Source organism: Chiroxiphia lanceolata, chromosome 2 (assembly GCF_009829145.1).
Source record: "Chiroxiphia lanceolata isolate bChiLan1 chromosome 2, bChiLan1.pri, whole genome shotgun sequence".
In the NCBI taxonomy this organism is placed as follows: domain Eukaryota; kingdom Metazoa; phylum Chordata; class Aves; order Passeriformes; family Pipridae; genus Chiroxiphia; species Chiroxiphia lanceolata.
The window spans coordinates 2,377,736-2,403,779 of NC_045638.1; the positions used below are offsets into that span (position 1 = coordinate 2,377,736).

The following is a 26,044-nucleotide window of genomic DNA, read 5'->3' on the forward strand; positions in this document are numbered from 1 at the left end:
GTAAAGCATTTTTGCTTATTTATTATGTAAAACAAAACCGTTAAAATGTTAATAAAAATCCTGTAGCCAAAGGAAAATCAAGTTGGAGTCCTCTTTTTCTTTTTAACCACAAAACACAGGGTTTCACAAATAATGGTGCATATTTGAAAATTTATTCCCATCGTGGTTTATATTTGACAATTAACGTACTATAAAATACAAGGATTTTTTTTTAATTTAAATTTATTGTATTTTAGCCACGTTGTGTTTCAAAGGAAGACACTTGGGGGACTGCAAATAACACAGAATCACTAATGAGCTACTCAAGCACGACATCAGTTTGCAATTCTTCCCTGCAGTTCTCTTTTCTCCATCATTTTTTGACCTCTGGTCCTTCCTCAGCCCAGATTTAATTTCTTTGGTGTCTGATCAGGGCAGTGCATCACTGCTGCCACTTACACATGCAAATGCTTTTATTAAACCAGTTGCCCCCAGGAATCAGCTCTTTGCAGCACAATGACAGACATTTTTTATACATATAAAGCTCCTGCATGTTCCAAAGGAGTTGCACAGAGTAATTTTTTAAACTGCAGATGCAGCTGAATCAGGAAAAAACAAAGAAATAAATTTTTGTACAATGAAGCAGCAGCATAAAGGATTAAATGCTTTAATATTATTTTCAGGTAATAGCCCCTTGATTTGTTGGATATATTTAAAAAATAAAAAAGCTCTGAAGTCTTATAAACCTTTTACTAGAAGCGAGATGTGCTGCTTGAGCTCTTAAATGTTAAGCACATTATTGCTTTTTCAAACCTTTGGAAGCAGCTTTGTTGCTGACTGGGCACAACCTGCTCGCCTCCCTCTGAACACACACACGTGCCAACACGCCCAGCAGAAGTTTTCCTATCAATAAACAACCTCCACAAATGTTTTCACAATGAGAAATGTTATAACAGAGTCCAGGAGGGAGAAAAAAAAAAAATGAAGTCACAGAAATATGGACGTCGTAATAAATGGGGTTTTTTTGAAAGCACTTCATCAAGAAAATAGTTTAAGATATGACATCAGCCCCACAATGGAAGAGGTGTTTTACTAATCCAGACAGTTGAACGAAATGAAACATTTTCAGTGCATTACTCCTGGGTCTGGAGTTGTCTGATTCTCTCCATACCGATGTCCAGAGACACTCTGCACCACATTTGTCTGAGAACAAGAATAACAACCATTTTCCTACAAAAATGCTGTGGCTTTCTGGGTGTGCCAAGTTTGGCACAGGAGGAGTCAGACTCCCGGCTGGGCTTCCCATCTACCTGACAGAGGCTCCTGGGCTTCTCCACAGCTCCTCACAAGGACCTTACTCCAGGAATTCTCCCTGTCTGTGGTTCTTCTGAAGGGGAAGCAACCAAATCCTTCATCCAAAGTCCAGGCAGTTTCCTCAAGAACCACGGGTAAGTTTTAGACACCAGAACAGGCCACTAAAGAGGCCAAGTGATATTCCCAGAGCACCCAACCTGTGCTCTGGCACATCCAGACTCAAAAGATCTTGCTTGTGGAAAGGAAGTTCAATGCTAAGTGTCTTCCCAAGGCAAAAATTTTTGGAATAACCTTAAAACTCAAAGTGAGAATAGAACCAGCTCACCATTAAGGCAGCCAGAAAGGAATCCAAAAAGGAACAACAGCAACCAGGAAATGCTGCAGCATTTTGCTCTTAAAAAGTCCCTCAGCCACTGAAGGTTTGCAAGCCCATTCTTCCCTCCACGCAGGAACATGTTTTATCCTTTTCCCCCATCATTCTTTGCCCCTTGTGAAGGGAGAACATGTTTTAAGGAAGCCATGCAAGCACGACCTGTGCCTCTACAGGCACTTCTCAGTCTCCCTGGAACACGAGCAAAATCCAAGGTGCTTCCCACAGGCACATCCTGCAGTGCCAGAGCCAAAGCAGAGACAGTGTTTTAGCTACAAATATCAGATTAAGGTAAAGTTTTGTAAACCTGTGTGGTTGGAAAACCAGTACCAAAGCTCTGCTTTCCCCAGATGACATTGCTCACAAGCTGCTTGAAGGAAAAGGCAGAAAATTAGTGAAGATGCACAGGATGTGAGTGTGTATGTGAACACACACACTTTTTACGTATGTGCATATATGTTGTTTCTTCTTTTTTATTTAAACTGTATTAAGTCAGACTCGAGTTTCAGCTGATTACGACATTCATCAATATTTAATTCTGAAATAAAGGTAATTGCCAGAAAATTCCCAGCCCAAAGCAGTTTTGAAAGCCTCTGGTGGGGAAAAAGCAAAACCTGGTGTTGGTGTGTATCATTTTAGTTATGCCAATTAACAGCTGTCTACACTCCACTGGACAGTTCCAGGCAATACTGGTGTGCAGCCTCACATGATCTGGATCATGGGGGAAAACAAACCAGCAGGGACACAGGACAAATCTACTGTGATGTGGAGCGTAAAATCCTAAATGTAACAGGGACAACTTAATTTCTTGCACTTGCTGCCAAACCACCGAAACCCTAATATGTGAGGATTGGTCAAAACTACCATTACAGACCAGTTTCCTGATTTTAAGACTTCTTGGCTTTGTAACTGAAACAATCTCCTAACATGTTCAGGTTGTTTATGAGGTGAACTTTAACCCCAAACCTCCGTTTCTGGCGTGTAGGCCGCAATTTCCTTTGTGGAAACCAATTTGGCTGATCCACCTCCAGCAGGGACGAGGGAATGGAACGAGCAGCGCTGCCTACTTGAGGAAATGAGGCTTGAGGAAACATCACACCTAGGAGACAAACTTATTTTGCACAGAGTTGTCTGAAGAGCTGCGGTGGCCAAGTCTTGGTGTGAAGGCCCGGGAGAAAAACCCGCCGAGCCGCCGCCGTCGCACGGAAACTCCCACAGGGATGCTCCAGGATGCTTCCCAGTCATGAGCAAGGTGTTGCATCCCACCTGGAACTGGGCAAGCAGCCCCCAAAACGAGCTACTTTCAGGTCAGCTCCTGCTTTTAATGGTTAGCAGCAAACCCAGACGCTCTGCTTTGGGAAAGGGGGTGACCACAGAAGCTGTGGAAGAGAATTCGGACACGGGTGGATGGTGTGTTTTCTCTTTCTCACTGGAGTAGTTGTTTACAGCAGGGAATCTCTTATTTATTCACTTCACAATATAACTACTCTCAAATTTTAAACTAATCAGAGGTTCCCTCTCCTGACTGGGATTCCACAATAACCTTGGTGAGACACTACTCCAGTGGGTTTTTCTCACAGGGGCTAAATCCTCTTGGAAAACCATGATTCAAAGGACACATCAGATGATTTACTCAGATCCAATTACCTAAGAAGAGCAGAGTGCCAGGAAGTTGGATAACCAACCCCAGTTCTTAAGTGCTGATGGAATACTCTCCAAAAAACTCAAGGCAGCCACTAGAGTTGTAGACCTGAGACCAAAGCACAGGCTGGTAAATTGTTGCACAGGCCCACATGGAGAAGAACCAAATCAGCAAGGATCTCCACTTAGACCTGAAGTTAAGCACAGTGATAATCCCAGTAAGTCAGAAATATATGATGTTCCAGCTGTTTTTAGTGCAGACAACACATAAACCAAAATGTAGTTTAAAAAAACAGAGTAAAAAAAAAAAAGTAAACGTTGTCCTGCACTTTGCTAAAGTACAATAAAAACAGAGAGACACAAAAAGGAACTATTCAGCCACTTCAGTTTCTCCAATACAGTGTCTAAGTGAAGAGAAAGTTCTGTTCATTGCAAAGGGTTCCTTTGCAACCAGACTCCTCACAAAGAATAGACACTTACAAAGAATGGCAACGTCGGTGTGTTTTAAAGTTAATACAAAAGAATAAAGGCCTTCAGCTATGAGATCACCACCTCTTTTTGAACTGTTGAAGTCATCCACTTCAAAAACCAAAGACAGCAGAAAATCAGAAGGGAAAAAAAAAAATCAAGCTGCCAACTTCCCTTCCCACCTCTGAGCGAGTCTAGTTGACGGTGCCAAACACTAAAGAGTCTCCCCTGGTGCTGTGAGCTCGGGGGACAGTTAATGCTTTGGGACTATCAGGTTTCTCAGCATGTCAAAGGAGTTGCCATCTGGGTGCACAGAATCGATCCCTTTGCCTTCTTGGTGGACTTGTAGGTATCCATAGTCGTCTATCCCGACGATCCAGGCGGTCGGCCCGTCCTCGCTGTGCAGACGGACCTGCTTCCCGCTGGGAACAGGGAGAACCAGGCTGTCAGTGATGGATGGTGGGCACTGCACAATTCAAAACACCTCAGAGGACTAATCATACAATGAATCACAGAATGGGTTGGGATCTTAGAGATCATCCCATTCCAAACCCCTGCCCCTGCAGGGACACCTTCCACCACACCAGGTTGCTCAGAGCTCCATCCAGTCTGGCCATGGACGCTTCCAGGGATCCAGGGGTAGCCACAGTTTCTCTGGGCAACCTGTGCCAGGGCCTCCCCACCCTCACAGAGAAGGCTTCACCCTCCAACAGATTATTTTTATTTCCCACTTCACTGGTTCTTTACAGAAAATGATTTTCAGCAGCATTTTCTATCTGCTTTAATTTCCTTTTGTGGAATGAACAGAGTTGGAGTTAATCCAAACAGTCTATTTTTTTTATATAAGCACAGCAGCTTCATCAATCTTAAAACAAATAATTTTCAACTCCCTTTGTTTGGAGATGATACAAGTAAAATACCTGGGAGCATTCTTTAACTCATGCTAGTCCATTGATTTTTGGGGTGCTACTTTTATTTGCCCTTAAAAATGTACATCCTGCTTGGGAGTATACTTTAATTAATTTACTTGTATTAAAGGAAATTTAGTAGAAAAAGCAGAAAAAGACAAAATATCCAGGAGTTCTTCTACCAACTTGCTTAAAAGAAAGTCTGAGAAGAACATAATTCTTACCTGTGTACCCAGTACTTGTAGTAACGGGGAAGAATTCCATTGGGCCCCTTCTCCTGAAAAATATCTATGAGCCTCTCCAGCACAGTGACAGTCCTTGCAATGAGACAGTCTGCAGTTAAAGGCTTCAGCTTTGTCCCCTCTTCCTTATTAAATTTTGTGATGAGATCATTGATGCATATGGTGGGGTTGCTGTTATTCACATTAAATCCAAAGCCTGAAGAAGACAAACGAGAAGGATCAAAGGGATGAACCCTTTGTTACCACCAGAGTCACTACTTTATTCAGCTACTCAATACAATTATCCCTAGGGATGTTTCCAGTAGCTGGGGCTTTTTTCAGTCTCTTACACCTTTAAGTCTTCTTACTCTTGTAGTTCCAATTCTCAGTTCAGATTTTACTTGTTCCTTGCCCTCAAAATGCTCTTTAGAATTACAAAGCGAATCCAGCACAGTCTTTCAACACCACACCATCCTATCAGTGAGGGGTGGGAAGATGGTAACTGGCACCTTGGTTACAGTAACATCAAAGTGAGAAATTCTTTCATGTCATCAGCCAACTCACAGTGAACTCCTGATCATACTCTGAGATGGAGTTTCATCTTTCAGCCTAAAACATAATTCAGAGACCTCTGTGTTTACTACAGTTGGTTGACTGCATTTTCTGAAAACCAAACCTTTTTCACTCAGCTGATAAGCCTTGTTTGGCTTGCTCTGGGAAGCCCAAAAGATTTAACTTTAACATTGTAAGACTCCAGTTTGCTTAATCTATCTCACCACAGCATATCCTTTAGAAGCCTCAAGTGTCTCGCTGAGATTTCTCCAGCTGGAATAATGTTGGCAGAACGCCTTTCTTGTTTAAATATGGCTCTTGGGGCCTTTTCTGCTGCCTGCTGGAACAGGCTTCGAGGGATGTAGAGAAATATATTGTATTACCTGTTTATTTTTTTCTCCTAATAATTTGGGTTTTTTTTCTCTCCTCAGACATTTGGGATAAAACCCACTGTCTGTCAATCAGTTTTAGACACGATGCTCCTCCATCTGCAAGAAGGTGCAGACGGCCTTGTTTTGTAAATTTGCTATAAATGAGACCACTCATATATGGAAGTAATTTGTGTTCACTGTGAGGAGAAGGATCTCTTCAGTTAAAAGGAGTTTTTGATTTTTAACTAGTTCAGAGAATGCACACAAACAGGGCCCAGTGATACCAGCACCAACACACTGATCCCGTGGAAATGAGCTGAAATGTATTATTGGAAAGAGATAAAGGAAAATGAACTCGAAAATACTTTGTGCCATGGCAGCAAATCCCAACTCAGCTGTTTCCACTCAACTACAGCACGAGGGAAGAGAGTGCCCGTGGTCCTTTGGCTGTGATTGGTGTGGTGAGGGGGCATCACGGGGTTTTGGGGTCCGTCAGCAGGTCAGGCTTCAACCACCGCTCAGCAACTCAAAAACTGAGACACAAGAGACACCTTGAGGTGACAAGCTCAGCTGAGGCACAAGCACCTGGTGGCAAAACATGGTGGCAAAACACAGTCAGATAATTTGAGGCATATGAGGCGTTCAGGGCCCTTAGGGGCGTCTCTGCAGTGTTCAAGCGAGAAGAGGGAAAAATAACCATTCAGCACCACCCAGCAGTGTGCTGATGTGGCTGATATATCTTCCAGTGCTCGAACCATCAGCATCTGTGCACTGTTTGGACATGCCTTAGCTGAGGCAGAGGCAGACAGAGGAGTGTCTGCAGGCCACGCACGTTGGCCGCCCCTTGCATTCCACTTGTGCTTGGCTGCCTGCGCCTGCTCCCAGTCTGGCCCTCGCATTCATGGAGTATATTGTTCTGCACAACTCTCCTCCTGAAAAGTCCTGCCACCCTTAAAGTTCTTAATTTTTAAATTTCCAATTTAAAAAAAAAAAAATGGTTTGGTTTGGTTCAATTTTTTGGCTTTTTCTTTTTTTTTAAACCAGGTTTAAAAGTACGAACGTGAAGCGCGTCCTCTGCGAGGCCTTGAGTGCCGGTACAGCTGTGAAGGCAGGTTTGTCTTTGGCCTTGCTCTTCTGAGGTAATTCTCAGACAAGTGAAGATTTGAAGAGCTTTGATTTTTGTCATGATCCTCACACGTGTGGGATATTCTACATGAATGCCATGGAAAGAGTGAGTTCAACGACTCACTCGGTGAGTCTCTGTGCTGGGTGACAAGGTGGGGATCGGGCACAAGGTTGGACTTGATAGTCTTGGAGATCTTTTCCAGCCTCAATGATTCAGTGATTCTGTCTAGGTAAGGAATCTGCATGACTGTAGAAAAGGGATGATGCATCTGGTTTGTTCCTGTTGTGGAAGTTGGATCTACCACCACTACTAACATAAGAACTTAGATGCCATGAATCTCCCCAGCTGCTCTCAATGACACATCACTGAAATGATGGAAAAGCTCCTTGGATTCATATGTAGCAACTAAGTTTTAATTTTAGAAGCTTCTAGGTGAAAGTAAAGTGATGAACAGGTACATCTTTTGTCTATAACCCCCAAGATAACTCCTATGGATATGGGAGAGAACAGATGCAGAAGGTTTTAATTTTAATTTAATGGTTTGGTGTTTAGGGTAAGAAATAAAAGGTCCAAACCAAATATTTGCATAAGAGATATTCGATATAATGAAATATTTTTTGATCCATTTCTGCTTTTCCTCTGTTAACCAGAACAGGCTCTAGAAAAACATGGAAGCAATAAATGATTAACAGGGCACAGAGAGACTTCTTAAGTGTCTTGGTGTAACTTTCATTCTGTTCATGTGGATTATTTACAAAATGAGGATATAATTGAATAGAAAATATAATGCCTGGGCATGTTTCACAGAAGGAGGTGATCACTTCAACTGTTTTGCTTGTTTGCACCTCTAAAATTACAGCAGCTTGATAAAAACCACAGATATCATGACCACACTCCCTTTCCAAGACATTTTCCTTATGTTACATTCAAATACAACCCAAATGTTACCATATTCTTTAACCTTTTAGACTTGCTAAGGAATTTTTCAGACATAGCAGAGACAATTATTTTTGGAACCAGGACCTGGAGCTCTGCTGGCAGGTTTCTAAGCACGTCTGACAGATCTGTGATGCTGCTGGTGAGGGGGAAAACTTCCTTGGCAAACAGCAGGATGATTATCAGACTTGAGATGACAAAAACATCTCAATGGTTAAAAAAATGAAAACATTACTATGTGTACATAGCTCTTTCTCTCCTGATTTAAAAGGCATGTTCTTTATTTAACTATCTGTCATGTTATAAAAAAAAGCAAATAGAAAAAAAAAGGATACAGTTTTTAGCATATTCTACTAGTTTTGCAATAAATCAAGGACAATTTCCCTCTGTCCTGTAATGCTCTTTCTTTGAACTCTACTACATCAGCTCAAATGCTTGTATTTATGTTTTCCTTGTCAAGCATATGGAATTATTAAGAAGAATGAAAACATTTACTTTTTCTGCTTCCTTTTGATTTAATATTGTGCTTTATTTCCTAATGCCTGCTGTCATTATTTGTTCTTGTCGTTACCATGTGACCTTATACAGACATTAATAACAAATTTCTTCAGAAAAAAAAGCAGAACAGAAAAGCTTGAAAAGCTTGAAAATAGACATTTACCAATCAGTATATGAAATGTTGTTTCAATAAGTGTTGAGTTTACCAGAACTCCACCAAGCTTCATAAGGTCACTGTAGTAAATATCATTTGGCCATTTTACTCGCAGCTCAATATCCTAAAAAACCAAAAACATACATTTAGAAACATTTTGCTCTTCAATACTCATCATAAGGACACGGCTCATTCATCATTCCATAGTTTATATGGAATCACAGAATGGTTTGGGTTGGGAGGGACCTTGAAGATCATCCAGTCCCACCCCCTGCCATGGGCAGGGACACCTTCCACTAGCCCACGTTGCTCCAAGCCCCATCCAAGTTGGCCTTGGACACTTCCAGGGATCCAGGGGCAACCACAGCTTCTCTGGGCAACCTGGGCCAAGGCCTCCCCACCCTCACAGCCAACAATTCCTTCCCAATATCCCATCTAACCCTACTGGCTTTCAGTTTGAAGCCATTGCCCCTTGTCCTGTCACTCCATCCCTTGGAAATAGTCTCTCTCCATCTTTCCTGGAGCTCCTTCAGGTCCTGCAAGGTCACAATCAGGTCACCCCAAAGCTTCTCTTCTCCAGCTGAACAATCCCAGCTCTCCCAGCCTTTCTTCCCAGCAGAGCTGCTCCAGCCCTGGGATCCTCTGAGTGCCTCCTCTGGACTCTCTCCAGCAGCTCCATGTCCTTGCTGTGCTGTCCCCCAGGGCTGGAGCAGCTCTGCAGGGGAGTCTCACCTGAGGGGGCAGAGGGGCAGAATTTTCTCTACCTCTTTGCCACACCAAATGTGATACTGTGAACTGCTCTTCACAATGAGAATCTATTTAAGTGCTCCACAAATGTTACTGAAAACATCATAGTAACATGGTGACAAAGGAGGACGGCAGCTGTCAGGGAAAAGTTTTATTAAAAAAATAAAAAAAAAATATATATAAGATAAAAAAACACTAAGAGTGACCAAAAGGGGGACTAAAGATACTAAAGGCTGTCAGTCTCAAAATGGTGAGGTTTTATAGAATAATTTCCTTCATTCATGAGAGCTTATTAAAGATTTAAAAGATTTACTCAAGAAAGATGCAAACTGAGGCTCAGTGCTGACAAACAACCAGGGGAAGCCCCACATAACATCCCCACTCTCCTTGAGGACCCTTCCAGACTCCAAAGAGACAATGACATCCTGAATTTCCGAAAGGAAATTTAGCAGACAGGAGAAATTCCAGTTCACAACCGGATAAATAACTCCACTAATGTCCTAAGTATATTCAGGCTTTCGGCAGCGATGCTCGAGCTGGAAACACAAACCGTGCTGTGTGACACCGTTCCAGCCCAATAGAGAAGGTTTTGTTGAAACCACAGAAACTGAGCTGAACTTTGCACTGGCTACTTAAACACAGAAAGAAAGCAAATGTGCTTCCTGCAGCTTGAAAAACTGCACATGACTGTGTCCCCAGGGGCAAATTATGGGAGGTGCTCCAGGACTACAAGAGTCGCGTTCCCTCCTATTGTAGATTATGAAATCCCTTTACAGGATGTGTGAAAACTGCACCTGGGTCCATGTCTACTTTCCTGACAGATTTAAAGGCCAGAGAGGAGTCCATTACACGTTCATTGACAGGAAATACTACCTGATTTTGCTATCAAAGCAGTCTCAGGTTCACTGTGGAAAACGACTTGACTCCTCGCCCTGGGAAAAGGTTTATAGAAGACTCCTGAGACACGTGAAGTATGACACAGTTAAATGGTATTATCAGTGATAAAAGGTCTTCTGCAGAGCTACCCAGTAGATCTGACTCGAGGAAAACATAACACCTGTAAGACGCCAGGCAGTAGCTCTGTGACTGAAGTGACAACAAGCAGGAAGAAGAGCCAAGTCAGGCGGGTGTTCTCAGGGTGTCCGTCACACAGCAGAGACTTCACCCCAGAATGGATTCACAAGGTGGTAAAGAAATGATGGATGTCACAAAATACGCTGGAAACGGAGCATGTTCTTATCTTCACTTACTAGAGAGATGTCTGCTGTCCTCAGAATGGGAAAGCAAAGTTGATATAAGGCCCATTTGGACCTGCAGCATCAACATCCCACAGTGAAACTTCCAACCGAGCCATCAGAAATGCTCTGTGAGGACACAGAACAAAGGCCTCAGGTGCTGCTTCCTTAGCAGAGTCAATAATCCTGGCAATCCTAAAAATGATGCCTGGTTGATAAACTGAGATGTGGTAACTCGGGTTTTTGAATGGAAATCCTCAAATGGACTTTGAGGAGAGCGAAGGACATTGAAGTGTGTTAATGTGTTATTAAGACTCTGACATACTCCCGCAGAGGGGTGGAAATTTGGAGGAGAGAATGAAGCCTCTGGGGTCCTCAGCACAGGATGGACGTGGAGATGTTGGAGAGAGTTCAGAGGAGGCATCAGGATGATCAGAGGGCTGGAGCAGCTCTGCTGGGAAGAAAGGCTGGGGGAGCTGGGATTGTTCAGCCTGCAGAAGAGAAGGCTTTGGGGTGACCTGATTGTGACCTTGCAGGGTCTGAAGGAGCTACAGGAAAGATGGAGAGAGACTATTTCCAAAGGCCTGGAGTGACAGGATGAGGGGGAATGGCTTTACACTGACAGAGAGTAGGGTTAGATGGGATATTGGGAAGGAATTCTTGGCTGTGAGGGTGGTGAGGCCCTGGCCCAGGTTGCCCAGAGAAGCTGTGGCTGCCCCTGGATCCTCAAAAGTGTCTGGCTGGCTGGAACTCTGAGCAACCTGGTCTAGTGGAAGGGGATGGAACTGGATGATCTTTAAGGTCCTTTCCAACCCAAACCACTCTATGATTCCACAACTCTGTGGATCAGCTCATTTTTTGCAGCGACTGCAGTTGGCACGACATGGGCACAAAGAAAAGCCCTGTCCAACCTACACCCAAAGAGGGAATTTAAGCATTGAGATCCTGATAAATTTTTGAATTTCCTTGCATTAATTTGAGTCCTGTCCCTTAACATTAGTTTCACCCATTGCTGATGTCCTTTCAAGTTCAGTACTTCTCTCCTGGTCACGGCTCTTGCTGTGCCCACATTGTAGGTTCAACACATGCATTACTGCCACATACTATTTTTACATCCATATTTAGTACTTCAGTCACCTTTCTCCTCTTGAATGGAACAAAGTTAAAAATGCCACAGCATACCAGGGTAGGCACACAGAAGCAAAACCACCTCCATTCATAAATTAGCTCCTTCCCCAGCCAGCCTCATGCTTTATAAAACTAACTCTTGTCCCTCCTATTTTAAATGGCTAAAGTGTTCACTCTAAGCAAATATTTTATATTGCAAATTTTAGCCTGAAGCATTTTGTTTTTATGGTCAGGTTATGAAGCACTGAAGTTAGAAGGTTTTAATAGAAAGGCTGACAGACCCTAAACTACAGCAAAGCTACTGGGTGCCACTATAATAAAGTTCATGTGTAAATGTGTATAAGTCATTGATTTTCTGTAATATAGGAAACATATGCTTTAGTTAACTACTTCTGTAAAATACCAAAGTTTTATAGTTAGCAAATATTAGGAAATGGTAACATTAAAAAGGAGATATATGAGGTGATGAAGAAGACTGGTTCTTCATTTTAATACTGATGACAGGACACTTGATTCCCTCTCGAGGGCAATACTCCTAAGTTCTTGCCTTAGAAATCAGTTTTCAACCTTAAACAAGGGTTGGAAAAATCCTTTAAAAGGGATAAAGTGACCACTGAAACAGCACAAACAAAAAAAGGCAGCAAAGGATTTGTCAGTTTTATTCATTTTTCCCTCCTCCTTCTTCCCCAACCCCTTCAAAATCAAACCAAATTAACTCGAAATTGTTGGGCAAACAAAATGGATTTTTTTCTTTATTGTTAAGGACTGAGGCTTAAGTTTCATAAGATTATGAGTGAAATGAGTGGAGTGCACTTAATCAGCTCAGCAAAAGACATATGTACACTAGATTTCTGAAAACATAAAAAATCAAATGTTATCAAGGTTAAGTTTATCACTATATTAGTGCTGAAGAACTATACTCTGCATTCAATCTATTCTACACATAGAAGACACAGTTAAAACCTGAATTCAGTGGAAACAGGAATTTTGGGATAAATTAGAATGACATACCTCATATCCTGGTATTGATCTAACTGACTCCACCACTGCCAGAGACACCAGGTGCTGAATAAAAGGAATTCTCTGGCCTAGGTTGGAATGCAGGGGAATGGTGATATGCAGAGTGGACAGAGCACAGCCCACGGGACTGAGCCAAACATTCCCACCACGACCTGAGGAGGGAGAGAGAAAAAGGGAACTTCAACTCAAGAAAAGAGTATTTTAAAAAGACCCATCACTCTGTGAATGTAGGGAAGGATTCAACAGTATCCACCCAAGAATCTCCCATAAGTCCTGCAATGAGTTTACAAACTAATTTTGAAAGAAGGGTTAAAGTGCAAAGCTTTTTCTTCAAAAACCCAGCAGTTTGTTTAATGTTCTCATCCTTGGAAGTGTCCAAGGCCAGCTTGGACGGAGTTCTGAGCAACCTGGGCTAGTGGAAGGTGTCCCCTGCCCATGGCAGGGGTGGAACAAGATGATCTTTAAGGCCTGTTCCAACTCAGGCCATTCCAGGGTTCTCTCCTATGATTCTAATGTACAAGTTGCTGCTCCATTTCCCAGTATGTCCTAAATTACTTGCTTCCAGGGTTTCCTTGGTCTCTGGTGCCACACACCTTTAATAAAATCTTGCCTTGTGGAAGTGAAGAAGCATTTGTGAAGCAGCTCTGAGGGCCCCTAGAAACCCACCCACACTGGGAATGAACTCGACACGAGCCAGACCCGCCCTGAGAGTCAGGTGAACATCTTGACATGGATCTGTGCTCAGAAAAGCTTATCAGGCCAGAAACTGTGGTCTTCTGATAAAATAAACGCGGCTTTTAAAGAAATGCTAGAAGCTTTCTGGGCAAGAAACAGGACTTGCTCACATTTATCTGCAAAAGACTGTTCAGGTAGGTCCTGCAGACTCAAGAAACCTCTCAGAGCAAGTCAAGACCAAGTCTTGTTCCAGTTAAGTCAAAAAGGAGTTCTGCTATGGAACTCTGACTTGGATTACACTAAATACACTGATGGCAGTTTCCATGACTGGGGAGACTTTTTGGCAGCAACTAGGAGACCACTAAATCATCTCTGCAGAAGCCACCAAGCATCCTGAAAATGTTTATTTTGGTCTCTGTGTACTTAGGTTTTGAGTTTGAATCCTCAGTTCAAGCAGGAGGAGAAGAAGACACGATTATTCTGTAGATTACATTATCAAAAATAATCTTTGAGGCAGTTAGATGACATTAAGATTCCCTATTTCATCTTTTTAATATACATTTTTTAGCAGTAGAAAGGAACTTACCTTTCCCTTGTGTTTGTCGAACAGCAACTGCTATTAAACCCATCTCCTCAGGCAAGTCCAACATTAACCTGCCAATTAGGAAAAAAAAAACACACCCATGTGCTTATCAGCTGCAACACTAAGCTACAGTCATGAAAATCTTAGGTTTAAATATCAGGTAACATTTTATGTTAACATTGCTCCACCATTTATCCGCTTTCGGTTAACGTCTACTCTCGACCAAAACCCATTAGAATATTAAAAATTGATTAACTGAAAAATGATAATGTAAAGCATCACACTTCAGAGCCATAGTTCACTTAAGGTGCCTTCTGATAACACACGTTTTGTATTTCTTCACATTTTCCTGGAGCGCTCTTTTTTTTTTTTCTGTCGTATCTTCAGGAAGTGACAACCAGCAATTCCAGACATTTGTTTCTACTTACAGCAAATTTTTGTTCATACTACAAAATATAAGAGCAGCAGTTTCTGATTATTTAGAAAACCAATATGGTGGCAATAAAGCAGTTTAAAAGATACACTATCCCCTGAGAACTAATTATGATTTAACTACAGTAAATAAATCTACACCTTCTGAGAACTCTAGAGAACACTGGCTTATTTTAGGCTTGTGTTCTGCTTTTAAAATAGTTTCACTTAAAAGAATACTAACTTTCCTCTGGGGATAAGCAGAAAGTGCACTTTAACACCACCAAATGAGTCAATGCTAGACTTGAAAAAAAAAGAAAAGAAGAAAAAACCCTACTGTGAGAACTTCATTCAAGCCACTTTAAACCACATCTGAACTGCACCCACGATCCTCCTCCATTTCACATTTTCAGGAAGGGTTATTTAACAGATAAAGCGTATTCAACATATTCCCTCTTAATTTCTGATCCGTATGAGAGGTGTTTTAGGGTCTGGAATCAAGCAGGGACCTGCTGTGAGCAGAAGTGTCCCCCCACTGCCCACAGACATGTGCAGGTGACAAGTTGAGGATCCATCCACTCCTCCTGCTCCCCACGTTCTAAAATGGGGCATCAGCAACTCGTGGAGGTGCCAAAACACAAGAAACCCCAAGGTTTCAGAATATCTTTCAAAGGACTGACTTGTCTGCACGATGATCAAAGCAGTTATTGGAGGGCCCAAGCAAAGCCTGGACCACAAATGCCTTTGCTAATCACAAATCACAGAACCGTGGGATGGTTTGGGTTGGAAGGGACCTTAAAGATCATCTCGTTGCCACACCCTGCCGTGGGCAGGGACACACAAACCAACAGAAGCTGTGACAGGCTCTACAATGTTGTGTCTCTATAACTTTTGGCCTCTGAACCATCACTGGGGTGGCTCAAATGACTCAAGAAGAGAAATTCAAACGACGCTGGAGTTCAGCTTGACAAGGCCAAGCACAGGTAAAACACAAACTTCAGACAGCAGTGGCACATCTTCTATTCCTTCAGTACATTCACCACAGGGAAATGATTCTCCTGCACACAAAATTCCCACCAGTAGTGAAAGAATCACAGAATCATCAAGGTTGAAAGAGCCCTTCAGGATCATCCAGTGCCACCCTCACCCAGCACCACCACAATCACCCCCAATCCATGGCCCCAAGGGACACATCCAGACACCTCTGGGACACTCCCAGACACAGGGACTCCACCACCTCCCTGGGACACTTATTCCAAGGCCTGAACACTCCTGCAGGCAAAAATTGTTTCTAATCCCTGATCTGAACCTGCCCTGGTGCAGTTTGAGGCCATTTCCTCTCCTCCTTTCCCTCGGGACATGGCAGCAGAGCCCGACTCCCCTCCCTGCCCCCTCCTGTCAGGGAGTTGGGGAGAGCAATGAGGTCCCCCCTGAGCCTCCTCTTCTCCAGATAAACCCCCCCAGCTCCCTCAGCTGCTCCTCACAGGACATGTTCTCCAAAACCTTCCCCAGCTCCGTTGCCTTTCCCTGGACATGCTCCAGCACCTCAAGGAGAAAATCCCCCAAAGCTCAGGAGGCTTCATCCCTGTCTTCTGGGAACAGCCTGATTTCAGTCACAACACCAAGTTCATGGTTTTGCAACATGAAAATCTGATTTAAATTTGGAAGCCCAGTTAGGAAGAGATTACAGGCTTTGTTGAAACATACTGATGTCTGTTACTTTTCCATTCACATATCTGTCTTTAAATAGGAGGGAAAAAAAAAGAAAAAGCCATGTGCTGCCACGATGGGAGGAAAACAAACAGAGCAGGAAAAAAGTTAATTAGGAATCCAAAACACAGGCTCTACACCAAAGAGATATGATTAACAGAACACATGAATGCAGCTATTAAAGGCTTGGCAGCAGGTAACAACATATTAAATGGAGAGACCAAGGTTGTACTTTCAAGGGCCACGAAGAAATTCTTTGAAGGACACAACATGGGGAAGTTGTTAATACCCAGAGTGATACAGCAAGAGACAGATAGATTTAGTTTTACTACTTCCTGAGATTGTGCTGGAATTACTGTGAAGCCTCTGATAATAAAAATCTCCACACGACCACCCTCTGCTCCCCCCAAACTTCAGAGCTTTGGAAACTGTGTGTGTGCTTGTTAGTTTTTTTTTGGGGGGAGAAACAACTTAGATTTCCCTTACCAGAAAGATTAACTGTACGTGCACTTTTTTACATATTGACTTCCCTTCTTCTCTTTCAACTTAATCAGTTGCAGCTTTAACAATTTAGTTTTTCTGCAGTGACTTAATCACAGTGCTCACCACATTTTCTCCCCAAAAACTTTTCCCTTCGAGAAACTCTCTGATTTTTTTTTTTCTTGTTTGTTTTTTTTTGTGCTCATTATCTTGCTCTACATATTAAGTCAAAAGACCACACTGAGACACAAGAGTAGGGAAACATGAAATATCTGAAGGCGGATTTACCCATCAGGAAGAATATCAGATGGCACTTATATGATGGTTGAAGATGATACTGGAATTTTATGAAAATTCTTCTTTTCTGCTTTGAACATTTTTGTGGTATTTTCCAAAATGTGAGCAAGGCACTTTCGGTATTCAAGGATATTAAACCAGCTGAAATATTAAGAGAGAGATTCTAATTTTTCAAACAAATACCCTCCTCCCCACCCTGTAGTGCACACTGAGAATGCTGTCAAGAGCAATAAACAATAGTTAATTGTTTTATACACATTTCAAGTGTAAGGAGGACTCCTGGCCAGTCAACACAATGAACTTTCATCCTACAAGAACGTAAAGTGGGAATTGAAACCACAAAAACCTATGTTTGAATAATGTTAACGGCCTGACAAGCATAAATTTCATTGATGTTGTGGGTTTAAGATTGAAACTCTCATTAATGCATCCTGCTGTGTTACAGGATTGCAGAGGTATTCCAACAGGCAGCATTGCATTCCAGATGCTCAAATACCTGGGCACCAGAGGGGGGAGTTATGACCAGATTTCTCCCTCCCCTTCAAGTTCCTTGTCTGAAAATCTCACTCTCAAATACCTTGTTTATAGAATATTATAAAAGCAACACACACACACACACACACACAAAAATCCTTTCAATATTTAGTCAAATCACAGGTTGAGTTACTCAAGGCTTTCTTTGCCCTGGTCTTCATCAACAAGGTCTTCCAGGCCTTTCCACGCACAGACAGGGTTCAGGGAGAAGAGGAAACACCAACAGCAGGAAAGGACCGATCCCATAAATCTCCTTTCAAGGGAAATCTTGGCTCATTCAAGTCCATGAGAGCAGATGGGATGGATCTGGGAGTGCTGGCTGAGGGCACATCAAGCTCTTCCATCACCAGGGTCATGGACATCAGGGGAAGTCCCACATGAACAGAGAAGGGGCAACATCTTCAAGATGTTCTTTCAGAGCACGCTTGTATCCCAGTCCAGGCATTGTGGTCCAGATGGATGAACCACCAGATGGGCAAAGAGTGTTTGGATTCTGGGATTGAAAAGCAATGGCCTGTGCTCCACCTCTAGGCTGGAGACAACTGCAGTTCCTCAGGGGTTTACCCTAAGGCTTGTCTTGATTAGGATAAAAAGGAAATGAGGACAAAAGGAAATGAGGAAATATAGGAGGAAATGGCATGAACTTCAATCAAATTTGTGAATAACACTGAACTATGAGGATAACTAGACACTGGAAGAGGATGCCCAGAGAGGCTGTGGAGGTTCTAAAGATCTGACTGGAAAAAGCCCTGAGCAAGTTGGTTTGAATTAATTGTTGACCCTGCTTAAAAAGAAGGAGGTTGGTCTAGAGACCTTCAGGGATCCTTTCCAATCCAAGTGATCCTTTAGTTCCAGACAATGTACAGAAATTTGGTATCTCTGGTGTTTCCAGTAGTCATTTAGGTTTGGTTGAAACCAGCCAGAACCAGCCACTAACTACTAATTACTAAAATAGCAATTTAGCCCCAAGGCTGTTCACTGGAATCCCATATCCCAGGCAGGATCCTGAAGTCATTTTCACACTCTCTCACTAGTCTAAATATTTAAATTTATTCATCTTCCACTTTCCATGAAGCGTTTTATACACGCCCAGGTGCAACCTGAAGGCTCCCAGAAGATTGACCCCCCCAGGTGAGACAAGTAGAACACCTAAACTGTTAATCCTGCTGAGGTTTATTTCAATGATAGGAGTCTCCCCATTCCACACTTAAAACCGTGCCTATATCCAGCAGGAAAAATATATGCCAGAACACACTGTTCCATGAATGCACTCTTCTGTTCCATTGCAAAAATTCTGAGCTTCCTTACACTTTCTAGAGGGGTCCCCTATAGCAATGTTAGTACAGAAAGGGCCATTTAGTGTCAAATTCTCCTTGAACTCCTTGGATACGCCGAAGTCCTGCATCAGTGAGAAAAAAGCATTAAGGGATTACAATGTCCCAGCCGTGGGGAAAAGTAAAAAATTAAAAAAAAAATAAAAATAAGGAGTGGAACCTTGGACACCTGGTTTCTTGTACTTTCCCTTCAAGAAATCCTACAAAAAGAAGATTGTCCTGTACTAGACACGACATTCTCAGCAAGGAATTACAGATGAGCAACTTCTAGGTGGTTGAATCTCTGGGAGCACTGCAGTAATAAGAACACAGTTCCAAGGAAAGTGCAGGATGTAGGAAGCCTGTGAGGAGGGCAAAGTCGTGGGAGTTATTTTTCAGCTGGACCAATGCTCTGATCTGGCTTACCATAAATGAACTCTGCTGCTGGCAAAAGGGAAACAACACTAAAAGATGCCAGTGGATGGAAGGGAAGACTAAACCACCTCTTTCTTCCCACCCACGTACTTCTGCTTGACTTAAATCACAATATTTTGGCCTTGGAATTTGGTCCATGCTTTGCTTGTGGAATTGCTTTGACAATCAGGCCTCCTGCACAGGCAGGAGAGTAGAACTCTACCATTAAACCCTCATTTTTTCTGCTCACTGCATTTTTCAGCTGGTAATTTTCTTGTCTCTCTATTTTTATACCAGACATTTTATAATTAGTCCTTTGTGTATGTTTATAGGCTTTTCCTCTTTAAAAAAAAAGGAAGAAAAAAAGAGAATTTTAAAACACAGTACCATACAGCCAAAGGTGTCAGGAAACATATCCAAATAAGAAAGGACTCCAAAAAATTAGTTTGCCAACAAAATGCCAGTAAAATTTGAAACCTGGGTTCAGACACACTGGTAATGTTCCAAAACTGCAAACTTAAAGAACTTCTTTATTCAGTAAATCAGCTTCTCTGTGAATATCATCAAGACCACAAAGTTACAGTAAAGAAGGGAGTTTCCAAAGGAAGATGTGAAGAGAGTTTAGGAGTTTAAGTTGTTTCAATTTGTATTTTGAAAAGCAAAAACTTGTGCTGTTTTGAACAGTTTATTTTATCTTTTCCCCTATGATAAGCAATCTTCCAATTCATGACCTTTCTTTACTTGAAAAAGCTACCTGAAGCATCCCCAAAATTAACACGGGATAAATGGAAATGAAAGAGATAAGAAATAGGACTCCAGAGCCAAGATTTAAGAAATAGAATAGTTACGGGGAATGCAGAGAAACGTATTTATCATAACACGGTAAGAGCAGAATCTTCAGACTGGAATTAAGATTTATAAACATATTGATCAAAAGCAGATCTAACCCCACTTGTCCAAAGTGAAACACGGTAAGGATGCTATGAAGGATTTCAAACATGCCCATCGGTGCAGGTCGTGGTGGTGCCACTTTTAGCAGAGATCTCATCACACTTCACTGGAGCCACAAGCCCAGGACTGGGCCAAGAGCAAGGTCCTGACCCTGGGATCAATCCAGGCTGGGGATGAGCAGATGGAACAGCCTTGGGAGAAGAGCCTGGGGGTGCTGGTGGGGGAGAGGCTGGACATGGCCCAGCCCAGACCCCCCTGTGCCCTGGGGGGGATTGTGCCCCTCTGCCCCTCAGGGGAGACCCCCCTGCAGAGCTGCTCCAGCCCTGGGGAACAGCCCAGCAAGGACATGGAGCTGCTGGAGAGAGGCCAGAGCAGGAACCAAGAGGATCCCAGGGCTGGAGCAGCTCTGCTGGGAGGAAAGGCTGGGAGAGCTGGGATTGTTCAGCCTGGAGAAGAGAAGCTTTGGGGTGAGCTGATTGTGGCCTTCCAGGACCCGAAGGAGACAGTAAGAAACATGGAGAGAGACTATTTCCAAGGGCCTGGAGTGACAGGACAAGGGGGAATGGCTTCAAACTGACAGAGGGTAGACTTAGACTGGATATAAAGAAGACATTTCTTACGATGAGGGTGGGGAGGCCCTGGCACAGGTTGCCCAGAGAAGCTGTGGCTGCCCCTGGATCCCTGGAAGTGTCCAAGGCCAGGTTGGACGGAGCTTGGAGCAACCTGGAATAGTGGAAGGTATCCCTGCCACGGCAGGGGGTGGAACTGGATGAACTTTAAGGTCCCTTCCAATCCAAGCTATGATTCTATGTCATACATGCCCCATCCCTGGAAGCATTGAAGGTCAGGTTGGATGGGGCTCTGAGCAGCCTGGTCTAGTTGATGTCCCTGCCCATGGACATGGAGGCACCACAAACATCAGGATCTCAAAAGTAATCCATTGTCATTGTGAATTTATACAATATTACCTACAGTCCCCTCTCAGATGAAAAAGCAAACCGAGAGCTTTTAACACACAGAGCGATTTTAACGGGATATTTGGGCCAACTTCTACTCTGGGTAATTACATTCCCTTATGAAAATTTCTCTGCAATTTACTAAGACATCACTTCATTTCCTGTCTTAAATCATAGAGGGTGTTAAAAAGTTGCTGTGTTTCACCACAGAAGTGATGGAGTTATTCCCAAATAGCCACTCAGACAGGGTTAATGTCGGACAAAAGACACGGGACTTATCGTGGAAATCAAAGGGAGCACGAAAAAGAATTCCATGTGAGCAGAATTAGGTGCCCTTTCCACATCCTTCACAGAGTTTTCCATTGCAAAATGGGAAAAATCAAAGCATTTCAACAAAAAAAAAAATCCATTCCTTGATAAGCAACCGTAGAAGACCTAAAAAATGAGCAATAACATTTATTTTCCTCACATTGACAATTTTTTCCTTTATCCTATTACCATTGAAAGTTTCATCAAGACTTAAAATCACAGAAATAATTTATAGTTACGAAAATCCTCTAAAAGGCTTTGCATTTTCTTCTACGATTTGCTTTATTTTCTTTTATTTTATGCCTGCAACAAATTTAGGCCTCGGTGGTTTATGACAACGGCAATGTGGCTGTTGCTATAAACCCAAGGATGCAATAAGTACCCAGCCTTTCTAATCTAATCCTACCTGAAAAACAAGTTTTAATTTTAAAAACTTTTAATTAAGTTCTTAGTTTTAATTTTTCTCCTCCTTCAGAAGACACACTCAAACGTTTTGACTAAAATTTCAGGCAAATTTCTTCATTTCCGCTGTTTGCCTTGGGCGAGTCCCAATTTTAAAATCTTCATCTCCCACCATAGAATTTTAAAATACACACAGAACTTCCTGTAAGTTCCAAATATTTGTTCATACTCTTGATTTCTACGCCACGGGCTACGCTGTGTGTTACAAACATCACCACGAAGGTGGGAATTTAACACGTTACTTGGCATTAAATCAAATCTTCCCAATTTTGCCCAGGTGTTACAACCATTATAAACCGACTCCATAAAGTGGCAGGTAAAGCACAATTATTTCACTTGCGTGGCTTTTTTTCCATTAAGCACCGGGATACATGAAATCTTTGGGAAAAAAAAGTATTTATTAACGTTTTGCTGTGCAAAAGCAATCAAAACGCCCCATTCCTTGTCAACAAGCCCGGAATTTAATTTAAAAACTCCCACAGACAAAATACCAATTTTTTTTTTTCTCCTTCTCTTTTAAAAATTAGGTGTGCAACACTGAGAAATTCCTTAGTGTGCCATGTAAATCATGTAAATGTAAAGTATAACGTAAGAGATTAATACATAAGGATAAATTCAATGCAAATGGAGGCAAAAAAGGTATTTTTTTGTTTCAAAGTGTTTCAGCGAGAGCCAGTTTTAAAATAACTTCTTAGGAAATGATAACTGAGCTCTAAAATGGCAGTTATCATTTGAAATATTTTGTTCAGCAAGTTTAGAATATTATTTTTTAAAGGCATTATCAGATGTTTACCATATATGTAATTTTTCAAAGAAAATACAGATTCAGAAATTCACTGTTCTCTAAGTGGAGGAATGAATTTATCTGAAACAATGTCATTTTTCCATTCAAACACTTAACTGCACGTTACACTTCAACATCCCTAAATAGAATTTCCCTGTGACTTCTTGCTCCCTGAGTGAAGAAAGATGATACTTTCTGATTTCAAGTTGCAGATCATGTTAAGAGATAGCAATCCAGAAAAATGATGGCTTTTTTTATGGCAGATTAAAAAAGGCAATAAACACAATAGCTGAACTCAGCTGGCTCCACATTCGTGTGCCCAATAATTAAAACACAAAAAATGCTCTCATCAAGTACCAAGAGCCCTCTCCCTCCCTCCCAGTGCCAACAGCAACCACAAGATTTCTAAATCCAGTATTAAAGCCCACAGCACTTTTCTCCTGCAAGAGCCAACATTCAAACACACATAAATAAAGAACAGAAAAGTTCTGTTTCCAAATATGTTGCTAAATATTTTTAAAACCCTTGGCCGTGCCAACTTGAAGGCAGACTCCAATAGTTCATTTCATGGGTGATTAAGAATGGATTTCAAAATAAGGAAGTGACTTTCTGCTGGCCACAGCATCCTCTGTAAACTCCAGAACAGTCATCAAAATGTAGATTTGAACTACCAGACTCAACTCAAAAAGTAGCTGATACTCAACCCCCCAAATACTGGATTTTCTTTGTCGGGGGAGAGCAGGAGAAAACCCAGATGTAACCTTGTTATTGCTAATTCTTCGTGGGCAAGAAAAGCAGGAACTTCCTACTCCTGAAAAGCTGAAAAATGCCCAGTTTAAAACAATAAAATATGAACAAATAGGTCACACCATGAGAGGTGGGTGGATAGGTAACCATGGAGTCATGGAATGGTTTGGGTCAGAAGGGGCATTAGAGATCATCCAATGCCACCCCCTGCCATGGGCAGGGACACCTTCCACTAGCCCAGGTTGCTCCAAGCCCTGTCCAACCTGGCCTTGGACACTTCCAGGGATCCAGGGGCAGTCACAGCTTCTCTGGGCAACCTGGGCCAGGGCCTCCCCACCCTCACAGCCAAGAATTCCTCCCCAATATCCCATCTAACCCTGCTCTCTTGTCAGTCTGAATCCATTCCCCCTTGTCCTGTCACTCCAGGCCCTTGGAAATAGTCTCTCTCCATCTTTCCTGTTGGCTCCTTCAGGTAAATTTTCCTTCAGGAAAAAATTACTGTATCTGCATTTCTGCATTAAAACATTGTCCCATACCCACTGAAAATGGAGAAATGTTCTTCCTTCTCTTCCCATACCACAGACTAGAGCACAGGTTTCTTTACACCATTTTTGTCTTCTTTCGACGAAAGCAACGTAATTCTTTTCTATCCCACTCTCCCCATCGAAGGAGTCATGTTTCCTACACCCTGAGTTATTCCCTTTTCCCTGCTTTGTCCCGTGCCCAGCAAATCCACACCTTTTGAAGCCTGGTGCTGAAAACTGGACCAATAACTCCAGTTAAGCCCTCCCAGTGTTGAGTAGAACTGGAAGGATTACCCTGCACATTTCACATGCAGCACATTTTTAAGCACTTCTGTATGAATTTCAGTCTCAATCCTCACTCCCTTTGTTACAAAAGTAATTTATTTTTAACCTGCATTCCATTTCTCACTCAAAGTTCCAGAACCTCTCGAAAAATTATATCCAACCACTTCATTTAGTGATTTACAGCTGATTATTACTCTGTGTCACACTTACCCATGAAGAGCTGCATCCTGATTATTTAAGGTCACACTTTGATTCATGAAGTTTTAAACCTACCTTCTTACAAACTTATCATTTCTCCCTACAGTGTGTAGTTTTTGATAAGGAAACCCTCAATACTCTGATCTAAATTATGAATGGAAATGACTGAGTTGTGCTGAAGGTGTGGAAGATACGAAGCTTCAGCAGTCTGAATAAACTGATTTTAGGGAACTACTTTTCACACTCTCTGAGAGCTGTGGGAAACACACCATTCCAAGGCAAAGCACTTGGAATTTGGAAATGTCTGACTTGGAAAAGTCAGACTTATTTACCAAGTTCTAATCCAACAGGCAACTGTATTCTGTAAATAATCATGGATTTTGGATAAAACCAGATCCAATAGGTCACAACCCGCTTTAAGAGCTGGAAGATCTCTGGCAATGCTCACTCCACATGGATCTTAGATTTAAGGATGGCATTTAAGCACTTCAGCTGTGGCATGAAGAGTTAAAACATCTAAAAGGAGAAAGATCACTTAAGAAAGAATGATCGCCTTCCATTTTCTCCACTGAGAGAATTTTAACAAGAAAGTCTTCACAGAATGAATAAAGTTGAAGTTGTAAATGTCAAGTATTTGCAGCTGTCTCTCTGCTCCACCTTGCACAATATATTTAGCACTGAATATAACTGGGAATGAGTAAGGTGAGGAAATACTTTTCCTTTCAGGTCTTTTTCAACAAGCACTCCATAAATAATTTTGACTCTTCAACCATGGACATTAGACTACCACAAAAGAGCACTCTATTAGCTGTAAAATTCATTTTCCTATCATCCTTGTTTCCCTTTATGGGATAACTTCTCCACTGCAGCAAATCTAAGCTCCTTGTGTTCACCTTTGAGACCCTCTTCACATCCATGGCCATCCTATCCCTGGAGGCCTTTTTCTCACTCACAGTGTGCAAACTCTGGGTCAGTTTGTGTCTCTATAACTTTTGGCCTCTGAACCATCACTGGGGTGGCTCAAATGATTCAAGAAGAGAAATTCAAGTGATGCTGGAGTTTAGCTTGACAAGGCCAAGCACAGGGAAAACACAAACTTCAGACAGCAGTGGCACATCTTCTATTCCTTCAGTACATCCACCACAGGGAAATGATTCTCCTGCACACAAAATTCCCACCAGTAGTGACAGAATCACAGAATCATCAAGGTTGAAAGAGCCCTTCAGGATCATCCAGTCCCACCCTCGCCCAGCACCACCACAGTCACCCCCAATCCATGGCCCCAAGGGACACATCCAGACACTCCCAGACACAGGGACTCCACCATCTCCCTGGGACACTTATTCCAAGGCCTGACCACTCCTGCAGGGAAAAATTGTTTCTGATCTCCAACCTGAACCTGCCCTGGTGCAGTTTGAGGCCATTTCCTCTCGTCCTTTCCCTCGGGACATGGCAGCAGAGCCTGACCCCCCTCCCTGCCCCCTCCTGTCAGGGAGTTGGGGAGAGCAATGAGGTCCCCCCTGAGCCTCCTCTTCTCCAGATAAACCCCCCCAGCTTCCTCAGCTGCTCCTCACAGGACATGTTCTCCAGACCCTTCCCCACCTCCACTGCCTTCTCTCCCCATCAAGAACTGACTTTAGAGACCAGGAAATTAATTTACTATCAGATAATACACAGGTTATTCTTATCACGAACATGTTCAGATCCCAAACACACAGGTTTTCGGGAATTCTGGCGGCATTT

General features: G+C 42.4%; 1 protein-coding gene across 3 annotated transcripts in view; it reads right to left on the reverse strand.

Moving 5' to 3' along the window:
* Positions 1-82: 82 nt before the first annotated feature.
* Positions 83-26,044, reverse strand: part of HLCS (holocarboxylase synthetase) — a 112,118-nt gene continuing 86,156 nt past the window's right edge. For all 3 annotated transcript variants that reach the window (XM_032680536.1, XM_032680538.1, XM_032680537.1), the window contains exons 7-11: positions 13,930-13,997; positions 12,660-12,820; positions 8,548-8,662; positions 4,905-5,118; positions 83-4,194 (exon numbers count right to left, since the gene is read on the reverse strand). In XM_032680536.1, the coding sequence (XP_032536427.1) occupies positions 4,026-4,194; positions 4,905-5,118; positions 8,548-8,662; positions 12,660-12,820; positions 13,930-13,997 (727 nt within the window). In that variant the 3' untranslated portion in view covers positions 83-4,025. The remainder of the gene's footprint in view (positions 4,195-4,904; positions 5,119-8,547; positions 8,663-12,659; positions 12,821-13,929; positions 13,998-26,044) is intronic.